General features: G+C 58.6%; 2 protein-coding genes across 2 annotated transcripts; one reads left to right on the forward strand and one right to left on the reverse strand.

Annotated features, from left to right (window-relative positions):
* The first annotated feature begins 318 nt into the window (after positions 1–318).
* On the forward strand, positions 319–3689 carry Rpl32 (ribosomal protein L32). Its single transcript, XM_013010565.1, has 4 exons — positions 319–385; positions 1350–1452; positions 2111–2292; positions 3508–3689. Exons 2-4 carry the CDS (start codon positions 1357–1359, stop codon positions 3635–3637), a joined length of 408 nt encoding a protein of 135 aa, XP_012866019.1. The 5' UTR covers positions 319–385; positions 1350–1356; the 3' UTR covers positions 3638–3689.
* Positions 3690–4667: 978 nt separating this feature from the next.
* On the reverse strand, positions 4668–23459 carry Cand2 (cullin-associated and neddylation-dissociated 2 (putative)). The gene is made up of 14 exons (XM_013010413.1): positions 23319–23459; positions 22305–22459; positions 21908–22031; positions 20500–20765; positions 19328–19433; positions 19028–19170; positions 17643–17935; positions 16646–16787; positions 14857–16359; positions 12280–12375; positions 10590–10759; positions 9426–9590; positions 6788–6895; positions 4668–5111 (listed from the first exon to the last, which is right to left on the reverse strand). The coding sequence occupies exons 1-14, from the start codon at positions 23456–23458 to the stop codon at positions 4887–4889; spliced, it is 3636 nt and encodes a 1211-aa protein (XP_012865867.1). The 5' UTR covers position 23459; the 3' UTR covers positions 4668–4886.
* Between the last annotated feature and the right edge of the window lie 359 nt (positions 23460–23818).

A 23818-nucleotide genomic window follows, 5' to 3' on the forward strand; every position in this document is an offset into this window, starting at 1 on the left:
GAACAGCACAGGGTGACACCTTGCATTAGACATGGTAACTAATCTAGAACGGCTTTAAGGACACAGGAGGATGAGGGAGGCCCTATGCATCAGAGGCCAGGGAGGCCGTTTTAGAAAGCTCTGAGCCTCAGGAGAGGCTGAGGGAGGGCTGGAAGTTCACAGCAGGCCCAGCCAGGAAGCCTGTCGTTTTCCCTCCCGGCCACCAGGAGGCGCACGTGGAGGAGGCGATGCCCCCGGACCTAAGCCAAAAGCGGGACTGGGCCTCCACTCCTGGCGGAAGTGCGCTCCCTTCCTCCCGCCGATCCGTCCCAGCAGCCCTTGCGCGCCGCCCGCCCCTTCCTCTTCCTCGGCGCTGCCTCCGGAGGTGGCTGCCCTCTCCTGCTCGGTGAGTCTCCATCGCTGCCCATCCGCCCTCCTGCGGGCCCTGTGGGGTCCGCGCCCCCGGAGGGGAGGCCTCGCGGGCTTGCGCCGGCGGCCCCGCGGCTTCTGTGGCCGTCGGCTTGCCGGGACGCGCGTGGGAGCTGGGAAGCGGGCGGCGGCCTGGGGCCCGGACGCTGCCGCGCCCGTCGGGCCCTTTGCCTTTCTACGGCGGCCGCCTGGGGTCAGTCGGAGCGGCAGACTTCTGGTCTGACGCCCGGAGGGCCGTGGCGCTGCCTCAGGCCGGACCACGGGGGTCTGGTGACCCGGGAGGAGAGGGGCCCAAGTGCACAGGCCCTGAGTTGAAGGCCCAGTACCGGCATGCGCGGGGGGGCCGGGAGGGCCGGCGAGACCGCCCGAGGAAGGGTGCGGGTCGTGGGGTCTGAACTCACGGCCTGGACCCTGTCCCCGAGTTCCACTTGGAGCCACCACTCCACATCCGGGGGAGGTGAGCGTCTGACGGGCGTCCCTGCTTGAGGCCGGGTTTTGGAGAAGGGGGTGCTCCCAGGTGGGAGGCTGCGCGCAGAAGCAGCAGCAAGAGGCAGGGATCAGCAGTGAGCCACTGCCCTGGGCCTCCGTCCTGTAGAATCTCACCCTGTGCCGCCCCGTTCTAGAGCCGGGAGACCACTGAGCGGAAAAGGCCGCTGGGTTGGGAGCCTTGTCTTGGTGGTCCCCGGTTTGCCTTACCCCCCTCGGGGATTTGGAGTGGGAAGGTGACGGGAACCTCCTGGGATCGCGTCTGGAGAGTGGCTAGTATTCTGCCAGCTTCGGAAACAGGAGGGAAAGCAAGCTGGCAGAGACACCCATTCCATTCCCAGCTGGCTCAGTAGCTGGTGATTGGAAGACACTCTGCGACATAGCTGACTCCTGTCCTGGCAGGAAGCCTCCCTTCTGGTCCCCCACTCGCTCACCTGCCTCTGCCCCTCTCCCAGTGGCATCATGGCCGCCCTCAGACCTCTGGTGAAGCCCAAGATCGTCAAAAAGAGGACCAAGAAGTTCATCCGCCACCAGTCTGACCGATATGTCAAGATTAAGGTAGGCATGTCTAGGTGAAGAAAGTTCTGCACTCTGGTGTTCCTGACATCCCACCAAGTCTGAACGTGTGAATTGGGACTGAAGAGCTGCCTTGGGGGGTTACAGGGGAGAGAGCTGTGTTGCTGATGGCCTTGGGATGACACTCATCTTCCGGGTTCAAGAACTCTGGCTGTGCATTCAGAGCCCTGCCCTGGCATCCCACCCGCTTCTACTTCCCATGCTGACGAGTGAATTCGAGGCTGTGCTTTCTTGTACTGGTTAGAGCCAGGAGCTTCTTATTTGGGTGTGTGTACGCTGGTCCTGAGTCTTCTCTGTCCCAGAGCTGCTTTTGCTCAAGGCTAGTGCTCTACCACTTGAGCCACAATGTCACTTTCAGCTTTTTCTAAGTAGTTTATTGGAGAGAGAGAGTCAGGCTTGTCTGCCTGGGCTAGCTTTGAATGGCAGTCCTCGGACCTCAGCCTCCTCAGTACCTAGGATTGCAGGTGTGTGCCACATGCCTTCCCCCCCCCCCCCCCCCCCCCCGCAAAGAAGCCTACCTGGCTGTAGGAAGCCCTGTTGTTGCTTGGTATTTTCCCCTTTCACTCAGTCCTTTTTCCCCTTCCTGAAAGCAACAGTTGGCAGCTTGCAGAGACCAACCCACCTGTGTGTTTGCTTTCAGCGTAACTGGCGGAAACCCAGGGGCATTGACAACAGGGTGCGGAGGAGATTTAAGGGCCAGATCTTGATGCCCAACATTGGTTATGGGAGCAACAAGAAAACAAAGCACATGCTGCCCAGTGGATTCCGGAAGTTCCTGGTCCACAACGTCAAGGAGCTGGAAGTGCTGCTCATGTGCAACAAGTGAGTCAGAGCGGCTCTGGGCTCACGGGTGTTCGTTGGGGGTCAAGATGCTTCCTCTGCTTGAGAAGGGACAAAGTAGAAGTCCAGGTGCGGAAGACAAGGACTTCATTTGACCCTTTGGCGCAGCCTTTGACACTTTCTGTGGGGAGGAGAGATGCCAGTCTCACACCTCAGGGACGCCGGTTCTGTGCTGGGCAGGGGCACCTGCAGGCTGCCACCAGGGTTGGCTGTGGGGCTCGGTACAGTCTGAGGCTGGTGGAAAGCATGGCCTCCGTGGACGCAGAGATGGTGGGCGAGAGCATGTGTGCGTCACAGTAGAACACAGTAAGCTCCCAGTGTGCCCGGGTCAGGCCCCAGCAGTGGGATGAAGAGGGGGAGGAGGCGTTTTCTTCCCTTTCTGCTACGCAGGGACATGGCTCATGGCCTCATGGTGTGTTTACTGGGATCTCTTCTTTCTCAGGTGGTACAGACACAAGTAGTACAGTGAGGGAAGACTGTGCTCTCAGATTTTAGATTGAACACTTAACCAGGCATGCAAACACTAGAAATTTTTGAAAGGGTGAGTGTAGAAATTAATGGCAAATCAAAAGCAGAATTCTCAGATGTATAACTCAGTACTTGTGTGGCGGCATCGTTGCTAACACTTCTTTGGCATGTGGACATGTCTGGAAGGCAGGAGAACAGCGTGGGCGGTGGTTAGTGGGTGCTAGAGTGCCAGCACAGTGATTGTGGTGCTGCAGAATGGGGTGGCTGTGTTTCGGATGTGGCTCTCACGAGGCTGGGATGCGTAGTGCAGCGCGTCTAGAAGCTGGCAGCTGTGGCGTGGCTTGTGAGGCAGACCTGCCCTGCAGCAGGTGTTGGGATGGATCCGGGCGGCCGTGCTGCTTTCCGCCTGGACTGGCTAACCACACTGCCTTTGTGGAGCTTGAAACTTCACTGGAGGGGCCTAGAAATCACCTTAGGACTGTCAGGGGTTAGTTTATCTCATCAGTCTGAGGGAGAACCTTCGTGTCTAGAGCCCGGCCCTGCTCTTGTGTACTGGGACTTGGGAGTCCGTGGCCACTGGTGGTAGAGAGGAGGGACACATGGCTCATGGTTCTGAGTGTTTTCTAAGCTGGCCTCTGCCGTGCCTGCGGTCAGGTCTGACCCCACAGCTCCGCTCCAGAGCCTCCCTGTGGTGGTGAACAGCTGCTCCTCAACTCGCTTCTTTTCCAGGTCTTACTGCGCCGAGATCGCCCACAATGTTTCCTCCAAGAACCGAAAAGCCATCGTGGAACGAGCAGCCCAGCTGGCCATCAGAGTCACCAATCCCAACGCCAGGCTGCGCAGTGAAGAAAACGAGTAGATGGCTCACATACACCTTTTATTTGTGCTTAAATAAACCACAGAAACTGCTATCTGGTATTGCCTTCTCTTGGTTCTAGGGTTTGGTTAACGAGGTTTGGATTTGTCTGCCTTGGCTTCAAACCTCCATCCTCGGATCTCAGCCTCCTGTGTAGCCAGGATTACAGGTGTGAGCCACATTAGTACTATTGTGGATAGATCCACAAGAACACCATCGATTGCTGGGTACCGGAAGACATCTTTCAGTCTCCCTCCCTCAGCCACTTCCTAACCGGTGATGGCCTCTTGTCTGGTAATCAGAATTCAGTGTGAAGCCAAGCTCCCTGAGTACAGCCTTCACCCTTGGAGTTCAGGGTCCTGATGTAGTTCCCTGTTGCGATTCTTCTTTTGCCGGGATGGTATTTTGGTGTGTTGATACAGGTGCTGTGATGGGGTGGAGATGTGGCTCTTAAATATGAAGGCTGGGGTGCTCTGTGCCTTCGAATTCTCTAGCTAGCAGCAGTAAGTTGCTGGATTCAGGTGTAGCAGTCGTGATGCTTTATGCCCAAGGTCCACTAGGCCAAGGTCTTCAGGTTGCCTGTGTACTGGCCAAAACCTAATCTCAGGCATCTGTGGAACCAACTGGTCATTTCCAGAACTTAGAACTGATGGGAAGTATGTTGTGACAAGAACTACAGGAAAGCAGTAACAACTTAGAAGCTTTATTAACCTTAGGTATCACAGGAAATACTTTGGCCTGTCATATTTGTGTCTTCAATACTAAAAAAACAAAACTAGAAGTAACACATTTTAAACTTTGAGAAGGACAGGAGGCAGTGCTCACACCTGGGTGGTGATGAAATTGGAAAGTAGTCGGGTCTAAGACTGCTGGTTACCCACCCCATCTTCCGACCTTGGCATCTTCTCGATGGTTGGTGTAAAGTAGGAATAAAGCTTTTTGGCGGGGGCACGCTGCCTCCTGGGCACGCCAGGCCCTGGGGGGAGTTGCGGCGGGGCGGGGTGGAGCCGCAGCCAACCCAGATCAGGAGGGAGTGGGGTGCCAGCTGTGCAGAGGAGAGGGGGCTCCCCAGCTTTGGAGGTTTGGCATGGTGGGGGTCACTGGGAGCCATCCTGAGGTAAAAGGCCTCTGCTCAGGCTGGGGTCTGTGGGCCAGACCCTGCGGAAGGCACTGGAACAGGGGCAGGAGCCCCTGTAGGAAGAAGAGGGAAGCAGGAGGGGGAGGGAGGCCGGGCTTGTCAGGGCTCTCCCCACTAGCTGAGCTCCATGGAATCCGTGCTGGGGGCCGGAGCAGAATCCTGGATGCTCTCAAAGAGGGTGGCAAGCTCAGGGTTAGATCGGATTTGGGCGGAGAAGTCAGCCATGATGGGGCTCTTGCCCACTTCCGGGATGGTCAGCAGGGCGGCCACCGCCCTCATGGCTGAGCGCTTCAGTTCATCTTGCTTCTCAAACTCCTGCTTCACAGAGCCGGCCTTGACCTAAAGTGGAGACGGAGGAAGGCATCCTCTAGTGAGCCTGCTCCCAGACAGCCTCCCGCCTCCCCACGCAAGCTGGGGCCCCCAGCCTGCATCTGTTCCCCCCGCCCCGCCAACCATACACAGCAGCTTTGGGGTAGCCTCTAGAAACTGTCAGCAATCTGACAGCAAGAGCAGCCACATGGCGTGTCCCTCCTGCCAGGACCCACGCCCGGGCTGCAGAGAACTTCCTGCTCTCGCTCAGGAAGTCTCCATCCCTGCGAGGAAGCCCTCACCCTGCTCTTCCCCTAAGAATCAAGTGTGGGACAGCACTTGAAATCAGGACCCTGGGCCTGCTGACCAGGAAACGCTGCTCTGGCCTCTCTGGGTAGGATGCCGGGGATTTCAAGCGGCTTCCCCAAGGCACACAGCACAGCTCAAAGGAGACTGGTTGGCCTCAATGCCAGGTCTTCAGTGGCCTTGCAAATTCTTTTTAATGCTATAAAAGCGATAGATCTCAGCCTCCTGAGAAACCAGGATTGCAAGTGTGAGCTGCCAGCAGCACCTGGCTTTCTCACTGCACTTTCTTTTTTTGGCGGGGGTTGCAGGTACTGAGACGTGAACTCAAAGTCTAGACACTATCCCAGAGCTTTTGTGCTCAAGGCTAGAGCTCTACCATTTGAGCCATAGCTCCACTACCAGCTTTTCCTGTAATTAACTGGATACCAGTCTCACAGACTTTCCTGCCTGGGCTAGCTTTAAGCCTTGATCCTCAGACTCCCAGCTTCTTGAGTAGACAGGAGTGCAGGTATGAACTTGCATTCATTGTAAGTAGCATCCCTGGCTCACAATCTGCCCGATTACACCTCATGCCTCACTAGGATAACAGGTGTATGCCACATTCCAGCTACTGACTTAAGACAGGATTTCATGTTGTTTAGGCTGGCCCAAAACTGATCCTCCTGATCTCTACCTTTCAAGTAGCTAGGATTACATGAGAGAGCCATCAGAGCTCAGCTCGTTACCATTTTTATGGACTTTGTGTGTGTGTGTGTGTGTTTGTGTGTGTGTGTCTGAGACTGGGACTTGAACTCATGATGCTTTTGCTTACTGGCTGGTGCTCTACCAACTAGAGCCATGCCCTCCAGTCCCATGGACTAACTTGACACTGAGCATATGTTAAAAATTTAAATGTACCAGGCAGGTTTCAACCAATGAATCACTCAGGCTTAATCTGCTTTATCTGCACAAGATTGTCTTTTCTGAGAAAAGCAATGTGAAAATCTCTGCTTAGGCACCTCCAGTTCCAGTGCTGGGAGGCTGAGCTGGGAGGGGGCTTAAGACAATCCAGCGCTGAGTCTCCTCTGTAAACGCCTGTTTGTGGTGAATTCTTGCCCTTCCATCAAACAGGCTCTGCTCTTAGTGCTGCAGTTTTCCCGGGATCTCCTGCCCAGGCCCCTCTCCTTGGGACTCTGAGACCCTCAGGTCTAGTGTGAGCCTTGCTCTACACCCCAGGCTTCCCACCCACGCACGGGAACGGACAGGGAGGAATGAGGCCGTCCGAGGGTGGGGGATGGCTTAAATGAGAAAATAGCCAGGTCTCAATCTGGCTCAGCTGCCCTGTGCTGCACACAACCCAGCGAGGCCCTGGAGGCCCAGTCAGTGCCCAGAGCCTGGGTCAGGCTGCACAAGGACCTTACCTTAGCTGTGCAGGTGGCCCTGAGTGGCTCGATCAGTCGGTCCACCCTCTGCAGGACGGGTGCCGGGCATAGCGTGGCCAGGCGGGCCAGCATGATGAAGGTCAGCATCTACCCAAGAGAAAGGAGATCCTGTTCTTGGTGAAATGGCCCACGAGCAAGAGGGAGAAAAGCCCAAGTCCAAACCAATCCCAAGTCCCAGGCCGGAGCTGTCCAAGTGCCCCCTTCCTAAGCCTCAGCTTCCTCATCTAGGCCGTGTGGTTGGTGACCTGACCTTTGCCAGCTACACTTAGCTCTCCAGTGGAGCGGGAAGGAGCGGGTCTTGAGTTCAGATGCTGCTGGAATCAACAGGGAGCACAGGCCTGGCTCTGGAGGGCACACAGTGGTAACTGAGTTGTAAAAGGAGCAAGCTCAGCACTCAGTCGAGAATGTAGTTTCAGGCCAGCCTGGGTCGGAAAGTGTGCTAGACTCCCATCTCCAAAGCTAACCTGACCAGCAGGCCTAGGATGTCGTGGAGTGCTGCCCAGCAAGGGGGAGACCTTGAGCTCAAACTCCTCTGTTGCCCCTCCCTATCTCCCCCAAAAAGGCTGTACATGGTAGCGTATGCCTGCAATCTTAGCTACTCAAGCGGCAGAGGTAGAGGATGGACCTCCAGGGCTACTCAGGCAAAAAAAAAACAGGAGTAAAATCCTATCTGAAAAACCAACCAGAGCAAGAAGGGCTGGGTGCATGGCTTAAGTGGAAAAGCTCTTTGCCTAGCAAGCTCAAAGCTGAGTTCACAAACCCTAGTACCACCAAACAAACAACCCAGAGTCCAGACCAGCATATGTCAATCTCTCTCCTGCACTCCCCAAATACTGACTCACTAACTAAACCAGTCACACCGAGGTTTGTCACGGTGGCCCCCTGCACAGAAGTCTGGGGAATTATTACTTGCTTCTTTTTTCCATTTTTTGCCAGTCCTGGGGCTTGAGCCTGGCACTGACCATGAATTCTTGTGCTCAAGGCTAGCGCTCTACCATCTGAGCCCCTTCTGGCGCTTAGTGGTTTACTGGAAATAAGAGTCACGGGAGCTGGGATGTAGCTCAGTGGCAAAGCACTTGCCTAGCAAGTGCAACGTCCTGGGTTCGATCCCCAGTACCAAAAAAAGAAAAAGACAAAAAAAAAAAAGAGTCACGGGGCTCAGTGGTACAGTGATTGCCTTGCAAGCATGAGGCCCTGGGTTTGATTCCTCAGCACCACATCAGCAGAAAAAGCTGGAAGTGGTGTTGTGGCTCAAGTGGTAGAGCACTAGCCTTGAGCTGAAGAGCTCAGGACAGCGCTCAGGCCCAGTGTTCAAGCCCCACGACCGACCAAAAAAAAAAAGTCTCACAGACTTTCCTGCCTGGGCTGTCACAAGCTGTGGTCTTCAGATCTCAGCCTCCTGAGTATCTAAGATTACAGGTATGAGCCATGGGGCCTGGCTATTACTTGCTTCTTTATTTGCTTTTGTCTTGTATAAATCTTCTCAAACAAGCCTGTATTACTTTGGTTGCTCTGATTAGGTTTTGCATTATCAGATTGATTCATGGTAATTGTAGATATTTAAACATCCTTGAAAAACTAAGCAGAAGTGCTGCATGATCCAGCAGTTTGAGTATGCACCTGAAAGAACTGAATACCAGCTTTCAAAGGTGACCATGTCCACCCTACCACTGTTCACAGTAGCCAGAAGGTGAAGTGTCCACGCACATATCAATGCATTAAGTGGTTGTGGAATATTATTCAGCCACAAAGAATGAAATTATGAAGACAGGCTACCACACAGATGAACTTCCATGGGTAGTACGCTAAGTGAAACAGCCCACCAGGAAGGAAAAATACCTTGTGATTCCACTTCCGAGAATGTCTAGAATGGTCACAGTCACAGACGGTAGGGTTAGTGGGGGTGGAGTGTGGAAGGTGATGTGCAAGTCAGGTGGTTGCGTGACAGTGTGATGTGCTTAAAGCCACCAAACAGGACACAAAACAAGACGGGGCTGGGGTGTGGCCAGGGCGGAGCTCACACTTCGCAGGCCGAGGGCCTTGGGTCTAATCCCCAGCATCAAGGAAAAAAAAAGGTTAAAATGGCAAATTTTGCATTTTTGTGTGTGAGCCATTAAAAAAACTAGTATATAATGTATATACTACGTATATATGCTACATATACAATATATATGTACTATATGTATGAGTTATAAGCAATAAGGTATGTTCTACATATAGTATACGTCATATGCTAGTTCCGTAGTACATACATGTAGCATATCTAGTATATAATACACATAGTAAGCTTAGCTCCTCCCTGCCTGGGACCCAGCACGCCGGCTGGGAAGATGACGGGGCAGGTGGGGAACGGGCTGTCACTCCTACCAGTCTTGGGGATCCTGGGTCTCTGAGTGCCCCCGCTGCAGACACAGGGACAGCCCAGGCCACCGCACAGGCTCTGCCATGGGTATTTAGGGAGCCGCACCTCCCTGTTTCCAGGGGCTGTGAGGACACCCCGGCATGCCATGTCAACTCCCACAAAAGGGGCTGACATGGAAAGCAGGCCCGCGTGGCCCAGCGGGCCCAAGGCTCTGGCTGTCGCTGGCAGGCAGGGCTGGGGGAGGCGCTGTCCTACCCGGATGTCGTAGTGGTCCTTGAGCCCGTCCTCCACATGGTTGAGGAACTCGCAGATGTCCAGCTGGCCCAGGCAGCTCTCCAGCAGCGAGTACATGCACTCGAAGGCCGCCTTCCGCACGTCCAGCCCGTCGTCCACCGTGTGCTTAAAGGGCCCCATCTCCACCTGTGGACACAGGCCCCGTGGTGTTTGCATGTGGCCTACATGCTGTAGGCACAAAGCTGCTAAGCGACTGAACCAAAATTAGAAACCTGGTTGAGCCATTTAACCATGAGACTCTGCTTTCAATGGCAAACTTCCTGTCTCAAAACCCAGCTCAAATGCCCCCTCTGGGAAACCTTTCCAACCCTCTCAGAAGAGGTGGTGCTGAGTTGTGGTGACAGTTGGTGCTGATGGAGCTGTCAATCACCCCTACGCTCCGTGCATACCTCCCCCCCCTCCCCCCCCCGTATCAGCCCCGTAAGGCTCTCAGACAGGAGGCAGAGCAGAGGCCCCTAGGAGCCTTGGCAAGAAGCCACAGCTGGTCCCGCTGGTCCCGCTGGTCCCAGCACTCAGACCTGGTGCTGATGTGGAGTGACCACAGCACAGCCCCCAGCCTTTGCAGGCGGAGCAGCGTATCCCAGATGCTTCAAGCGTGGGGATTTTGAAATACTTGCATATCCATAACGAGTTATCTTAGGGATGGGACCGAAGTCAAAACACAAACCTCACACTTCTATTCACACAGGCCTTCCACATACAACCTGAAGGGCTTTAACCGGGGGCCGCATGCCGCCACTCAGCTTTCTGCTCAAGGCTGCCACCCCACCACTGAAGCCGCATCATTGCTTCTGGCACTGGAGTGTCTCGGGTTTGCCTGAGCTGACTTCAAACTATGCTCCTCAGGGGGCAGGCTCCTGCGCGGCTAGCATTGAAGGCATGCGCCATGGTGCCTAGCCGGTGTGTGCTTCAGGAGGCCGGGTGGGAACTTTCTCCTTGGGGGGTCATGTTGACATCTGCAGTACAGGAAGGGAGCTTCACTCCTCACCGGGCTGCAGACCTGTTGATTCTCCTTTTTGCTGTGACAAACTGGGGTTCAAAGGGGGTCAGACGCCCAGGCCAGGGCCACCCCCTGGGAAGTGGAGGGCAGGCAGTGGCCTGCCAGTGGCGCCGCTCGGCACGCACCTCTCGAATGAGGTCCCGGCGGACCTTGGTCTCCTGGTAGAGCAGGGGCAGGATGTGGCCCAGCAGGTCTCGGACCAACGAGGGCTTGTTGTGCACGGCTGAGTTGAAGAAGGCCAGAGTGGCGCGGCGCACATTCAGGTCTGGGTCCCGCAGGCTCTCCATGAACTCTCCTGCAGAGACACAGTGAAAATATGAGCCACGCCCAGGCCACGCCTTTGCTCCGTGCAGGGCACGCAAAGGCTGCCTTCCACTGCAGATGCTGTGGAACTGTGGGCCCGAGAGCCCCGGTGGCCTCCTCAGTAAAACCGGAAGAACCACAGGACCTGGTGATGGCTTTTGACTTGAAACGAGGCAGTCTAGAAAACGCTGCCTTGCACAGAGGCAGTGCCAACCCGTCACACAGGTTCTGGGAACAGGAGGCGAGGAGCCTAGACCCACACAGCGCTCTCAGTGGGCCTTTGTACTGGGGAGAACTCATGTTTTATTTTGGTGGGGTACAGAAGATCAAATCCAGGGCCTTGAGTGTGGTAGACAGGTGCTCTACCATTGAGCTACACTGCCAGCGCCCTAGAGCTTGTGTGTGTACATGTGTGCATGTGTGCCAGTGCTACTGGGGCTTGAATTGAGGGCATGGGTGCGGGATTGTCCCTGAGCTTTTTCATTCAAGGCTAGCACTCTCTTTAGCCACAGCTCTGCTTCTGCCTTTTTTTTCCCGGTTGTGGTCAGGCTTGAACTCAGGACCTGGGTGTTGTCTCTGAGTTCTCTTTGCTCAAGGCTAGTGTTCTATCACTTTCAGCCACAGCTCAAAGTGGAGGAAAGAGTCTCATAGGAACTTTTCTGCCTAGACCTGACTTTCAGACCTCAGCCTCCTGAGTAGCTAGAATTATAGGCATGAGCCACCAGCGCCCATCTGACTTTTTGATGGTTAACTGGAGCTAAGAGTCTCCTGGCTTTGAACTGTGACCCTCAGATCTCAACCTCCTGAAGTAGCTAGGATTACAGGTGTGAGCCACCAGCGCCCAGCTGGGAAAAAAGTTCTATTTATTTCTTCCCGTTGTGGGGATGGAAGCCAGGGCCCTGCGCCTGCTAAGCACCTGCTCAGTCAGGATGAGAAGCCCAGCAGGGAGGCACGCTTGTGCCTGGGGGGGCAGCTACATCTGAGCCTCAGGACAGGCTCCCTAACTCAGGTGGCCACATCACTGACCCTTTGGTTGCAGACAGCCTGCCATTTTATAGTTAGGGAGGAGACAAACAGCCTACGCTCACAATGGCAGTCAGTTAGAAATCCTCCTGAGGTGCTGAGCATCCAACAGGCGGAAGGCTACAGGCTCAGGCGGGGTGAGGAGCAGCCTACCCCCACAGAGCCTAAGGTGGAGGAGGCCTCTTCCCAGCAAAGGCCCCCAGGCATCTCTGGTCTGAAGGCCTCTCTCTTCAGGGACAGTGGAGGGAGGTTACAGGCTCAGGCGATGGCACTGCCCTCACCGGCCACCCTGGGTCTCCACGATGCTCTCCAGGATGCCTCATGCCCATTTGATGAATAAGGAAACAGACTCAGCGGTGAGGAGGCTTCAGTGGTAATAGCCTAGGAATCAGAACTCGGGTCTCCATTGTGAGAAGAGGCTCTTTGGCTGTAAGAAACCCCAGCCTGATCCGGGATGCGGGCGCTAGACGGGTAGGCAGGGAGGCTCACCGACATAGCTCTTCAGGAGGGCGTCGATGGGATGGGGCTGGTCCGAAATGAGGAACTTGACAGATGTGATGACTGTGCTCCGTGTGTGTGGCTGACCTGCAAGGCGGGAGGGCGTGGCTTACAAAGGGGAGGGGCTGACTTAGAGCCCTGCCCTGGACCAGCCGCCCCCACCCGCAAGACCCATTCTCCTTGACAGCCTTGGCCAGGCCCGGGTTCTTCCTCTCGTGCTAAGGACACAGAGGACCTTTCCCTTCTGTCTTGAGACCGCAGGTGTTGGGACTCATGTTCTCAGTCCTCCGAAGCTCCCACTACTACATAATAACAAACATTAGCCGAGCGCTGGTGGCTCACGCCTGTAGTCCTAGCTACTCAAGAGGCTGAGACCCGAGGATCCTGGTTCAAAGCCAGCCCAGGCAGGAAAGTCCATGAGACTCTTTTCCAACAAACCACTCAGAAAAAGCTGCAAGTGGTGCTGTGACTCAAGTGGTAGAGCGCCTGCTTTGAGCTGAAGAGCTGAGGGTCAGGGGTCAGGCCCAGAGTTCAAGCCCCACAGCCGACCAAAAAAAAAAAAAAGGATAAAAAGGATTAGTAATGTGTTTCACACAAGACTCAGAGCTAAGCTCACACCTGAGGCCACACAGCAGATTCAGAGTCCCGGCTGGGCCTGAGTGTGTGGCAGGGGCCAAGGAGGCCACCACCCCCAGACCACCACCAGCTTTGCAAAGAAGAAACCCCTCACTGCTGCTGCTGGCTTTCCAAGTGGAGACGCTGAAGGGAGGGAAGGACATTTCCCTCAGTGAGGAGAGGCATCGCATGCGTCCCAATGGGAAGGACGTTTCCCTCTGAATGGCTTGCTCGGACTACCGGGACTGAAGACCAGGAGAACAGGACCAAAGCAGACAAGAGAAAGGCGGCACAGTGGAAGGCGGGAGGAGTGTGTGGCAGAGCCAACTAAGAAAGCCCCAGAGCCTGCTGGGGCGGGCCTCTGAGCTGTCCTGGTGAGAAGGAAATGTGGCCAGTGAGCTGAAGGCTGGGTAGAAAATGACAGAAACGTCCTCCACAACCTGTGCGCATGCGGTGAGTGCCGAGGGTCAGCGGCCGCCTCTGATCAACCGAGCACCGCCCGTGGGCCTCTGCCCACGGCACCCGTGGCAGCCACAGCCTCCTCCTGGTTCCATACCCAGAGTCTCCTCAGTCTTTTTTTTGTCGGTTGTGGGGCTTGAACTCTGGGCTTGGGCGCTGTCCCTGCACTCTTCAGCTCAAGACGAGCGCTCTACCACTTGAGCTACGGCGTCACTTCTGGTTTTTTAGTGGTTTATTGGAGATAGGAGTCTCACGGTCTTTCCTGCCCGGGCTGGCTTTGAACCACGATCTTTAGATCTCAGCCGCCTGAGTGTCTAGGATGACAGGCGTGAGCCACTGGCGCCCAGCTGCATCTGTCAGTCTTGAAACACAGCATGTCACTTGCGTTATGTCCACCATTACCCACCCCTCCTACCAGAGCCTGGCGGCGCTCCCTGCTGGGGCCTTTGCTCACCCCTACCTGCCTGTCTTCTCTGGGGGGTTTCACACACCCTCTGCACCCCTCCTGATGGGACACATCCTCCCCGCGCCGTGCACGAGCGCGCTGGAGTGTGCGCCCCGCCCCTCTGAGGCCCGGGCCCCTCAGGAAACCACTTCAGCAGCCTTTGCTGGAGCGCAGTTGTATATTTGCTCCCTGTACCCTCAGGGGGCTACCTCCAGGATACACATCCCAAGGATGCCCAAGTCCCTCCTGTGGCATGCCACGGTCTGTAGCACTCGTACAGACGCACAGTCATCCCACGCTCTTTCGGTGGCCCACCAAGAGCTGTGATTTAGGAAAAAAGAGCCAGGTGCTGCTGGCTCACACCTGTAACTCTAGCTACTCAGAAGGATGAGAGCTGAGGATGCTGGTTTGAAGCCAGCTCACGCAGGAGAGATTCCTATCTCCAGTTAACTACCAAAAAGCTGCAAATGGTTGTGGCTCAAGGAGTAGAGTACTACCCTTGATCAAATTTTTTTTTTTGGGTCTGGTCGTGGGGTCTGAATTCGGCCTGGGCGCTGTCCCTCAGCTCTTCAGCTCAAGGCTAGCGCTCTACCTCTTGAGCCACAGCGCCACTTCCGGCTTTTTTCTTTTTGTTTATGTGGTGCTGAGGAATCGAACCCAGGGCCTCAGGCATGCAAGGCAAGTGCTCTACCACTGAGCCACCTTCCCAGCCCCCTTTGATCAAATTTTTTAAAAAGCTCAGGGATAGTAGCACCCAGGCTCTGAGGTCAAGCCCCCAAACCAGCACCAAAACCAACGATGACAAAAATGTACTGCAGGTGCTGGCTGTCCATGGACGCAGCCCGTGGGCACGAGGGTGGACTGCACTTTCTGCAGGGACACATCAGGTCCTCCTCCCCGGCCCACTGGCGCTGCCGGAGGAGGTCCGCACTCCTCTGTGCTCCTCTGCCTCGGTGGATGGGCACGGGGATTCTGGTGCCCAGTGATGTAGCAGCTGACTCAGCATGAGCACCTGGGTGCCCCCACCCCACGCATCTGTGTGCCCTTACCCGTAGCCAGCTGCTTCCGGAAGCGGGGCAGAAGGAAAGGAGGGTTCACGAGCACCAGCTTCCCGATGCACTCGGCCACCACGCTGCGGGTGCCCTCCTCGGCGTCCTCGCAGCGCTGGAAGAGCAGGGCCCAGACGGCCTCGGCGTAGGGCTTCAGACTGTCGGGCTGGGCGGCCCCCAGGGCCTCCCGGAGCGCCTGCAGCAGCAGGTACTGCCGCCGCGGCTCCGCCCCGATCTGCGCCATCAGGAAGGGCAGGAAGTCGGGCAGGTTGCCGGCACCCACGCGGCCCAGCGCGTACGAGGCCGCGGCCCTCACGTCCTCACTGGGCGACCCCAGGGCATCCAGGAGCACGGTCTTCAGCTCCCGCTGGGGGCCGGGCCCCGCCATCTGGCCCACCTCAGCCAGGGACAAGAATGCCAGCACCTTGACCCCTGTGCTCGAGTGGGGCGACTTGGCGTCACAGACCAGGCGGCTGGCGGTGCGCGCCGCCTCCTGGGGACAGGCAGCCGACAGCGCGGCCACACACCTGGCCAGGGAGTGGAACACCTGCTTGTGGAGGCCCATCCCGCCGTCCCCGGTCTGGTCATACACGGGCGCCGTGAGCAGGCTGATGAGCTCCGTGTAGTCCATGCAGGGGGGCCGGGTCCCCACCAGGGCCTGCAGGAAGCCCTCGGTGGCGGCCAGCACCCCCGCGGGCAGCAGCGGGGACCGCAGCAGCTTCAGCAGCTCCGTCAGGACTGGGCCGCTGACCTCAGTTAGAGAGGTGGGCTGGGCCTGGGTCACCGTGGCCAGGAAGTCCACGGCCAGCTGAGCCACGTGCATGTCGCTCTCGCTGACCAGAGCCGGCAGCTCGGCCAGCACGGTGCGCACAGCAGGCTGCGGGAGGCTGAGGCCCTGGCTCTGGGCCAGCGCGTCCAGGGCGGCCAGGGTCGCCAGCCGCAGTGCCCGCTGGTTCTTGCGCAGGAACGAGGCCAGGATGGGCAGTGCTTCGGCCAGAATGGGCTGCAGGTCAAGCTGCAGTGGGGACCTGGCCACCAGCGTCAGCGCCTTGACCGCGGGCAGGCGGGTGATCTCGTTCCTCAGACGCTCCAGGAAGAGCAGCAGGGTGGGGTCCAGGTCGTCCCCGAGCCGGTCACCCAGGTGGCCCACCAGGTGGCCCATGCAGGAGATGGCCCGCTCCTTCACCTCCTGGTCCAGGTCTGTGGCACGGAGTCGTGCTAGGATGGCCATGGACATCTCCCCAACGTAGGGCTCCGGGTCCAGCATCCGGGGCCTCTCCAGCGGCCACATGGCGCGCACCAGCTCCTGCAGCACCAGCAGCGCCTCGGCCGCGATCTTATAGAAAGGATCGGCGACACAGGCCAGCACCGGCGGCAGGAAGGTGGGTAGGTGTGGGTGGAAGGCCCCAGCTGGCTCTGTGCCCAGCAGCCCTTGCAGAAAGGCCAGGGCATCCATCCGGATGGTGGAGGAGCTGGAGCGGTCAGCCAGGGAGAAGACGATGCCTGCGGGGTGGGTACGAAGGTCAGGGGCCGTAGACCCGGACCCCAAGCAGCCCTCCGGGAAGCAGGGACGGAGTCTCCTGGGATGAGCCAGAGCACTTAGCTCTTCCACACAAGCTTCCCAGAGACCACCACGTGGCAGGAGCCAGGGCAGAGGGAACAGGCTGGGGACTCGCTCAGAACCGGGATCCCCCACGCTGCCACACGGGGGCTCAGCCTAGACAAGGGGCTCAACCCAGGCAGGAATTTGGGTTCTGGAAGAGGCCCAGGGAACAGACATCTAGCCTACCTGACACCAAAACAGGCATGTGCTCAGCCAGGCTCCCAGGGAGGGCGGCCGCCAGCTCGGAGAGAAGGCTGAAGCAGCCCTGGCGGGCCCGGACGCTGCGGTCTTTGAGCTGCCGCTGCAGGGCCTTGATCACCAGAGGCACCTGTGGGCAGGCGAGGCGCGAGCTCAGGGACTGGCCAGGCGTGGGCAGACAGCTGTCTGGCACCTCCCCCCCCTCCCCCCCGCCTAGCACCTGGGAACAGTGCACAGACACGGGAACCTCCTGTATCTACTCTACAGGTAGAGGCGGAGCGCCAGGGGAAGGTTACCAGTGCCCTCAGGAAGGAGCAGTGGCCCGGCACCCTTCCTCTGCTGCATTCTCCACCAACACCACTGACACCCAGTCTGACTGGGTCAAAGTAACAGAAAACAGGCTGTTTAGAGCCATCCAACGCAAACCTGGAGAAGTGTACCTGTCCCCTCCCCACTCCACTGTCTCCCATATCCCAGGGGACTGAGCTTCATGCTTGGACCAGACACCCAAAGTCACGTGACACCTGCCTGTCCCAGACACAGCCCATCAGCCAGATCTTACCAGGCAACCTAAAAGCCACTTCTCCGGCCTGACCGTTGCTCTCAACCTCTCTGCTGCCACTGGGCCCAAGGCGCCATCTCCTGACATCGGGACAGCCACCCCATTCCCCACCCCCCTCGGCCTCGGTTACTACCGCTCCATTACTACCGCTCCCACCTAGCAGCTGGAGTGAGCTGGCGTGACACCAACAGGACCTGGCCACTCGCGGCCCATGGCCTTGCTGGCTCTTAGAATAACACGAAGTCCTTACCCCTTTCAGAAGCTGCCCGGAGACTGAGCTGTGCGACGGGAGGGGGCAGAGACTCCAGCCAGACTGTCCCCTCGGTGTCCAGGCACGGGCAGTGGATGGAAGGACAGGAGGGTGGCGGATGGAGGTGCGGGGACAGACCGGAGGGGGCCGGGAGTGGGCACAGGCCAGCTCACCTGGGTCCGCAGCATGTGGCGGTTGCTGCCGGTGCGGGTGGGCTCCTCCACCGCCTCCAGCCACCCCTTGGGGGGCCGTGTCTGTCGTAGCAGCATGATGTACGCCCCGAAGATATCGGCCTTGACGTTCTCCTCCCGGTCCCTGAAGCGCCGGATGAGCACGGGCGCCAGGGTGCAGTGGAAATCGGGCAGCAGGTCGGGCCGCGAGGCGATCAGCGCGGTGAGGCACTTGGCTGCCGCCCGGCGAACCTTCCAGCTCATGTCGTCATCGTCACTGTACTCATCCTCACTCTCTGGGGCGGGAAGAAGACACCCGTGGAACCCCCGTGGCCCGGGACGGCTGCCCACGTGCGGGGAGAGGGGGGCCGGCCCAGCGCTTCACCTGTTGGCCAGTATTCACATCCGATAGGAACGGCAGCACCTTGGGCAAAACCTCCTGTGTGCCAAGGCGGAAGCTGCCTGACCACAAGCCCGAGGCCTGCCCGCGGCCCCCTCTGGTGCCCGCCACACCTGTGTGACTCCAGGCCTCACTGTCCGTGTTTGTCTATTTGGGTGGTTGTGAGGAACATGGAGGAACAAAGCTCAGACACCAGTGGGTGCCCCAAGGTGGCCGCTGTCACAGGCCTTGACCCCCTGGACATTCAAACCAAAGATAGGGCTGGGAAGGTGGCTCAGTGGTAGAGTGCTTGCCTAGCATGCATGAAAGCCCTGGGTTCGATTCCTCAGTGCCACATACACAGAAAAAGCCGGAAGTAGTGCTGTGGCTCAAGTAGTAGAGTGCTCACCTTGAGCACAGAGAGGCTCAGGGACAGTGCCCAGGCCCAGAGTTCAAACCCCAAGTCTGGCAAAAAGAAAAACGAAGAGGGCTGGGAATGTGGCTCAGTGGTAGAGTAATTGCCTAGCATGCATGAAGCCCTGGGTTCCATTCCTCAGTACCACATACACAGAAAAAGCCAGAAGTGGTGCTGTGGCTCAAGTGGTAGAGTGCTCGCTTGAGCAAAAGCAGCTCAGAAGCAGTGCCCAGGCTTGAATCCAAGCCCCAGGCCTAGCAAAAACAAACAAACAAACAAAACACAACCAAAGATATCAACCCTTCTAGAAAATAGCTTGATGCGTAGCTTCTCAATACAATTTAGCACATCTCATGTGATTTTTGCATTATGGAAGCAGCATCTACGTCGCATCGTTAAGGGTCAGTGACAGCAGGGCGAGCGTGTTCAGTGCAGATGCGTATTTTCAGTCTGCAGCTGGTTGACTGTGGACACAAAGGAGCCACCGTGGCGCTTCCCTCGCTGTGACCACTACAACCACGGACATGGCATCAAGGCTTTGGCAAGGAGACTCCAGGAAAGCTACGCCCACCCCTGCCACGCCCCAACCCCAACCTGTCTCGCTGAGCTCGCTGTCGCTGGTCTCCATCTGCTCCTCATCCTCGTCACTGTCGTGGTTATAGTTGGGGTCATGCTTCATGAACTGGAGGCAGAGGCTGGTCACCCTGGGTACGTGGGGGCTCATCTCCTTGGGGCACCTGCGGGGCGGGTGCACGGGGTGCAACATGAGGCTGAGTCCCAAGGCCTTACTGTCAGGAAGCCAGCGTTCTGTCCCCCTCCCCAACAACTCCAGGCCCCAGCCCCGGCCCCAGCACTGGCCCCAGCCCGGGCCCCGGGCCCGGCCCCGCCACCCACCTCCGCAGGAAGGCCTCGAAGGCCTGGAGGCAGGACTCCCGGAGCTCGTCATCATCCAGGTTGCAGAACTCTGCTACCAGGGGCACCAGGCGGTCCAGGTGGGCCCCTGCAGAGCCAAGGGTCGCTGAAGGGGCCAGACCCTCGCAGAGCCCCCGCCCCACGCCCAGCCCGTGTGCACCTCAGCCCTGGCCACTGCAAACCCAACTCAGGCACCACAAGCAGGCCGGCTGGTCACAGACTTCCTGACAGATCCCCATGGCTGGCTGGCAGCCAGGGAGGGAGGAAGAATGGCGGACATGGACGGAATTGACCTGGGACCTCACACAGCACACAGCAGGCCCTGGTAAGTAGGGAGCATTCATGACTCTGCCTAATCCCTGCATGGGGTGTGAGCCCCACACACAAGTGGGGGGACAGCGCTGCCTTCACAGGTCTGGTCCTTAGGCATTAAAGGATCTCTGGGACCCTCTCCAGTGGCAGTCTTCTCCGCAGAGCAAGAAACATGCTGGCCTGAGGACCCCAACATCACCTTCCACACCCCACACTTTCCTGCTCAGCCAACCCTGGACATGTGCAGGCCTCTCTCCCAAGCCCACCTCCTGAGGGGCATGCTGGGCCCATGGGAGCCACGGTGGGCTAGCTCTGCCCACAATGCCTTCTCGGGGCTAGGGCAGACCTGCCGGGCTGTGCTCCCTGAGGAAGGCCAGTTCGCCAAGGGTGGGGAAATGTGGGGTGCTGGACAAGTCCTGCACATTGCCTGTGATCAGGATTCCAGGGTGTACACGAGAGTCAGAACACAGAGGGCTACACGCCAGTGTGGCCAACTACAGCACAGCCTCCCCTGTACAGCTTTTAAACATGCAGACCTGGCTTACAGACTGCTGAAGGAAAACCTGGCCAAGTAGGAGGTAGGACATTTTTGAAGGGCTCAGTGGCACGGCTCACAATTACGGCCTTTCCCAGAGAGGCCTTGTAGGCCAGCACTAAGGCCCGCTCACTCCTCCAAACCCACGCAACTCCGCCACGCCTGCACCCCCTTCCCAGCCCCTCACCTTCCCTCCAGGCCTTTCACTGTGTGTGCGCTGATGCATGCTCTCTCTCTCTCTCTCTCTCTCTCTCTCTCTCTCTCCCTTCCTCCCACAGCTCTCCTCCCTTTTGGCCCCGTCCCTCACCCAGGCGATGGCCGGCCTGGCGACCCACGCTGCCCAAACACTGGATGAGGGTGCGGACGGCAGTGGGGCTGGCGGGCGCCAGCGGGCCGGGCAGCCGGTCCAGCAGGTGGTCTGCGAGCTCCACGAAGAGGTCGGTGCTGCAGGCGGCTGCCAGGTGGCCGAGCGCCCCCACGGCCCGCTTCCGCACGGCCAGGCGTGGGCTGCTCAGCTGCGGCAGCAGGCAGTGCAGCAGGCTGGCGTGGAAGATGCCCAGCGGGGCGCCCAGCCTGGGGAGCAGAGGGGCACCAGGTGAAGGAGGCAGAGCGGCCAGGCGCTGCCTCCACTCTGGACCTCCTCCTGGAGTTACGACGCGGGATCCTTGGAAAAGGGAAAGATGCCCTCAACGGCCAGGGGGGACTGAGTTATTCCTCAGGGGCAGAGAGCAAAAAGAGAAGGGAGTTAGTCCTCAAGGGCTCAGCCAAGAACAGGGCCCCGACTGAGCCAGCTGCGCAGCCTCCAGCCTGAGCAGACGGCCCGCCCCTCCCACCAAGTCCACCTCCTCACAGTGGCCAGGACCCCGCATCTACTTCCGCCCCGACCACAGGAACCAGGCAGACACAGCCCCGACCACCGCCTCCACACCACACTTTCCATCCCAGAAACAGCCCAGCAGGGCCGCCCGCTCGGGCCCCGGCCTGTGCTCAGGGGACCCCCAGGGGCATGGCTACCTCCCAGGCACCTCAACGACGATGCCCGAGGGGAGCCCATCACCTTCCACGCCCCACTCCTGCGCCCACCCGAGTCCCGTGGAGCCCGCCTCCCCCACACCACCCCAGGTCACCACCGGGGCACAGCTCTTCCCCAGCCTGCCATCCTCCACAGACAGAGGGGAGCTTGCTCTGGAGACCTCCGCCTCCCCACGGCGCTCACATCTCCATCTCGTCTCTCCACGCCCGCCCTCCACCTTACAGCCCAGCCCCACAGCACCGGCACAAGCCCCGAACCCCACGTCTGTCGCTGCCTTCTTGCCAGGGTGGTCTTCCCTTCGTGGCCGCCTGCCAGTCCACCGTGCTAATTTCCCTTGAAGGCTCTGCTCCAGCAACCACCCGGTCCCCTCCATGGGGTGGAGGACTCCTGTCGCATTTCCACGCAGGTTTACAAGGTGTTCCCATTGGTTCCCACCCCCGCCCCTCCACCAGCACTGGCCTTCCCCGCGCGAGCGCATCCTGCTGCTGTACCCAGGGCCCATGAGGCCTCCAGAGGTGCAACCAGCTCCGGCCCTGGTCTAGCACCTGGTGCTTTACTGAGCCAACCATGCTGCCGTCAGAACCCGTGCCATGGTGCCCATGACATAAGCCGTCCGTCTCAGGTTGCTGACCAACAGGGAGCCCAAGCGCAGCACTGCATGGGTCTCGCGGGGACCCCTCACCTGCTCAGCATGTCCGAGAGGATGTCCAGGGCTTCCAGCTGCAAAGCCACATCTTCCTGCTGGGCAATGGCGCTGGTGAGCTGGCCGGTGATCTTCCGGCACACATTGATGGCCAGCCCGGAGCCTGCATGGGGCACAGGTGTGTGCGGTGAGGCTGGGTGTGGGGAAAGGCAGCCTCTGGCCTCGCTGTGTTCCCAGGAGGCCTGGGGATCAGGGGCACCAGGGCCCTAGCAGCCCACAGACAAACCAGAAGCCTCACGGAGCTGCTGGACTGCCTCGTGTACCCCAACTCCTCCTCCCTGCCCACTTCCTTTCCCAGCCTCCCTTGCAGCTAGCAGTTTTCTAACCACAAACTGGGATGGGTGACGGAGGCGCCGAGTCCCGGGGCGCGGGGTACCTGTGGCCGCGGGGGGCAGCTCCGACAGCACCGTCTTGAGGCCGATGCCCGCGATGTCCCGGAGCTGCTCCTTGTCTGACCGCATGTTGGCACACAGGGTGTCCACAATCGTCTCCACCTGGTACTCCTTCACTTTGCTCACCAGAGGGCCCAGGCTGGGGGAAGGAGGATGGGGAAAGGTCCCAAACCTCAGGCTCAGCCTAAGTCAGAGGCCGCTTCACTATGCGGCCTGGGCGGCTCTCCCTCCCTCCCCCCCCACCCGGCTAGGATTACACTGTGTGCCACCATGCTTGGACCTTGGATCCTGGACCCTCCATCCTCCCACTGGCAGCCTGGGGGTTCCTTGATCCCCACTTCCTCACCCTCTGCATGGGCAACTCCATGTCCCAGGAGTCCACAATGTGTATACAAGTCAAGCTCCGAGCCAGGCCCCAGTGGCTCACATCTATAATCCTAGCTACTTGGGAGGCTGAGAAGGGGGATCCAGGTGGGAGGCCAGCGCTAACAGAAAGGTCTGCGACACTCCATCTCAACTGAAAGAGGTTGGGAGTGGTGTCCCGGGCCTGTGACCCCAGCTAGAATGGTAAACCTGAAATAGGCAGATTGCAGTCCAGGTGCACACCCTGAGCATGAGACAGAACACCAGGGCAGAAAGAGGGGCAGATGTGTGGCGCAGGGGCCAGACCCTGTCTGTCAAGGATGGGGCCCTGAGCTCAAGCCTCAGTGCTCTCCCAGCGTGCCACCCGCTTGAGAAAGTCCCCTTTACTGCCTGTCCTCCTCCTCGCGCCGCCATCACGTCCCTACTTTCTTCTGGGCTCACCTCCCACGTAAACTGAGCTTCAAGCCCTTGGTTCAGAGTCTGCCAGGGGCAATCCAAGCCGCGCCACTGTCTGATTCTAAGGGGCCCCAAGGCTGCTTAGCGACTCTCTTCTCTTGAGAGCACCTCTGAGGCTGCAGCCCCCACACAGGACCGAGGCCCCCGCGGGCGGCCGCCCCGCTGAGGCCGACACGCACCACTTGACAGCCAGGTTCTGCACCTCGCCGTTCTTGTCCTCCAGCAGCCGCAGCAGCATCTTCACCACCTTGCGCTCGCTGTCCTCGTCCAGCTGGATGGAGTCTTTCTGCAGCTCCGACATCAGGTCACTGGTGGCCATGAACCTGGGGATGGGGGGAGGAGATCACCAGCAGCTCCCAGGCCCCGGGAGATGTGCACAGAACGACAGGCCTCCAGAGGTACACCGTGACACCAGGATTCAAGGGCATGTGGCTCATCGGGACTGTGGGCAGGGCCGGGCTGGCCCAAGGAGACTCAGGTCTATGTGAGCACAAGTCGATGTAGTCTATGTGTGCCACAGGGTGGCACACTAGGAATACAGAGGACACTGACTAAATAGGCCTTAGAGGTAGGTGGTGTGCAAATGTGAACTTGAGCAAGTCCCTTTCCTCTCTGCCTGTCTTGTGGGGCTGCGAGGCCCGGCGTGGGCATCTGTAAATGACAGACACTGACACTGTGG

Source organism: Dipodomys ordii, unplaced genomic scaffold, assembly GCF_000151885.1.
Source record: "Dipodomys ordii isolate 6190 unplaced genomic scaffold, Dord_2.0 Scaffold12, whole genome shotgun sequence".
NCBI classification, from domain to species: Eukaryota; Metazoa; Chordata; class Mammalia; order Rodentia; family Heteromyidae; genus Dipodomys; species Dipodomys ordii.

Coding starts and splice junctions, on each gene's coding strand:
- Rpl32 (XM_013010565.1), top strand. CDS start 1,357: ATGGCCGCCCTCAGACCTCTGGTGAAGCCCAAGATCGTCAAAAAGAGG. Junction 1,453..2,110: donor ACCGATATGTCAAGATTAAG/GTAGGCATGTCT, acceptor GTTTGCTTTCAG/CGTAACTGGCGGAAACCCAG. Junction 2,293..3,507: donor GTGCTGCTCATGTGCAACAA/GTGAGTCAGAGC, acceptor CTTCTTTTCCAG/GTCTTACTGCGCCGAGATCG.
- Cand2 (XM_013010413.1), bottom strand. CDS start 23,458: ATGGCCACCAGTGACCTGATGTCGGAGCTGCAGAAAGACTCCATCCAG. Junction 20,766..21,907: donor CTCTCGGACATGCTGAGCAG/GTGAGGGGTCCC, acceptor TCTGCTCCCCAG/GCTGGGCGCCCCGCTGGGCA. Junction 5,112..6,787: donor GGGCCACCTGCACAGCTAAG/GTAAGGTCCTTG, acceptor TCTCCACTTTAG/GTCAAGGCCGGCTCTGTGAA.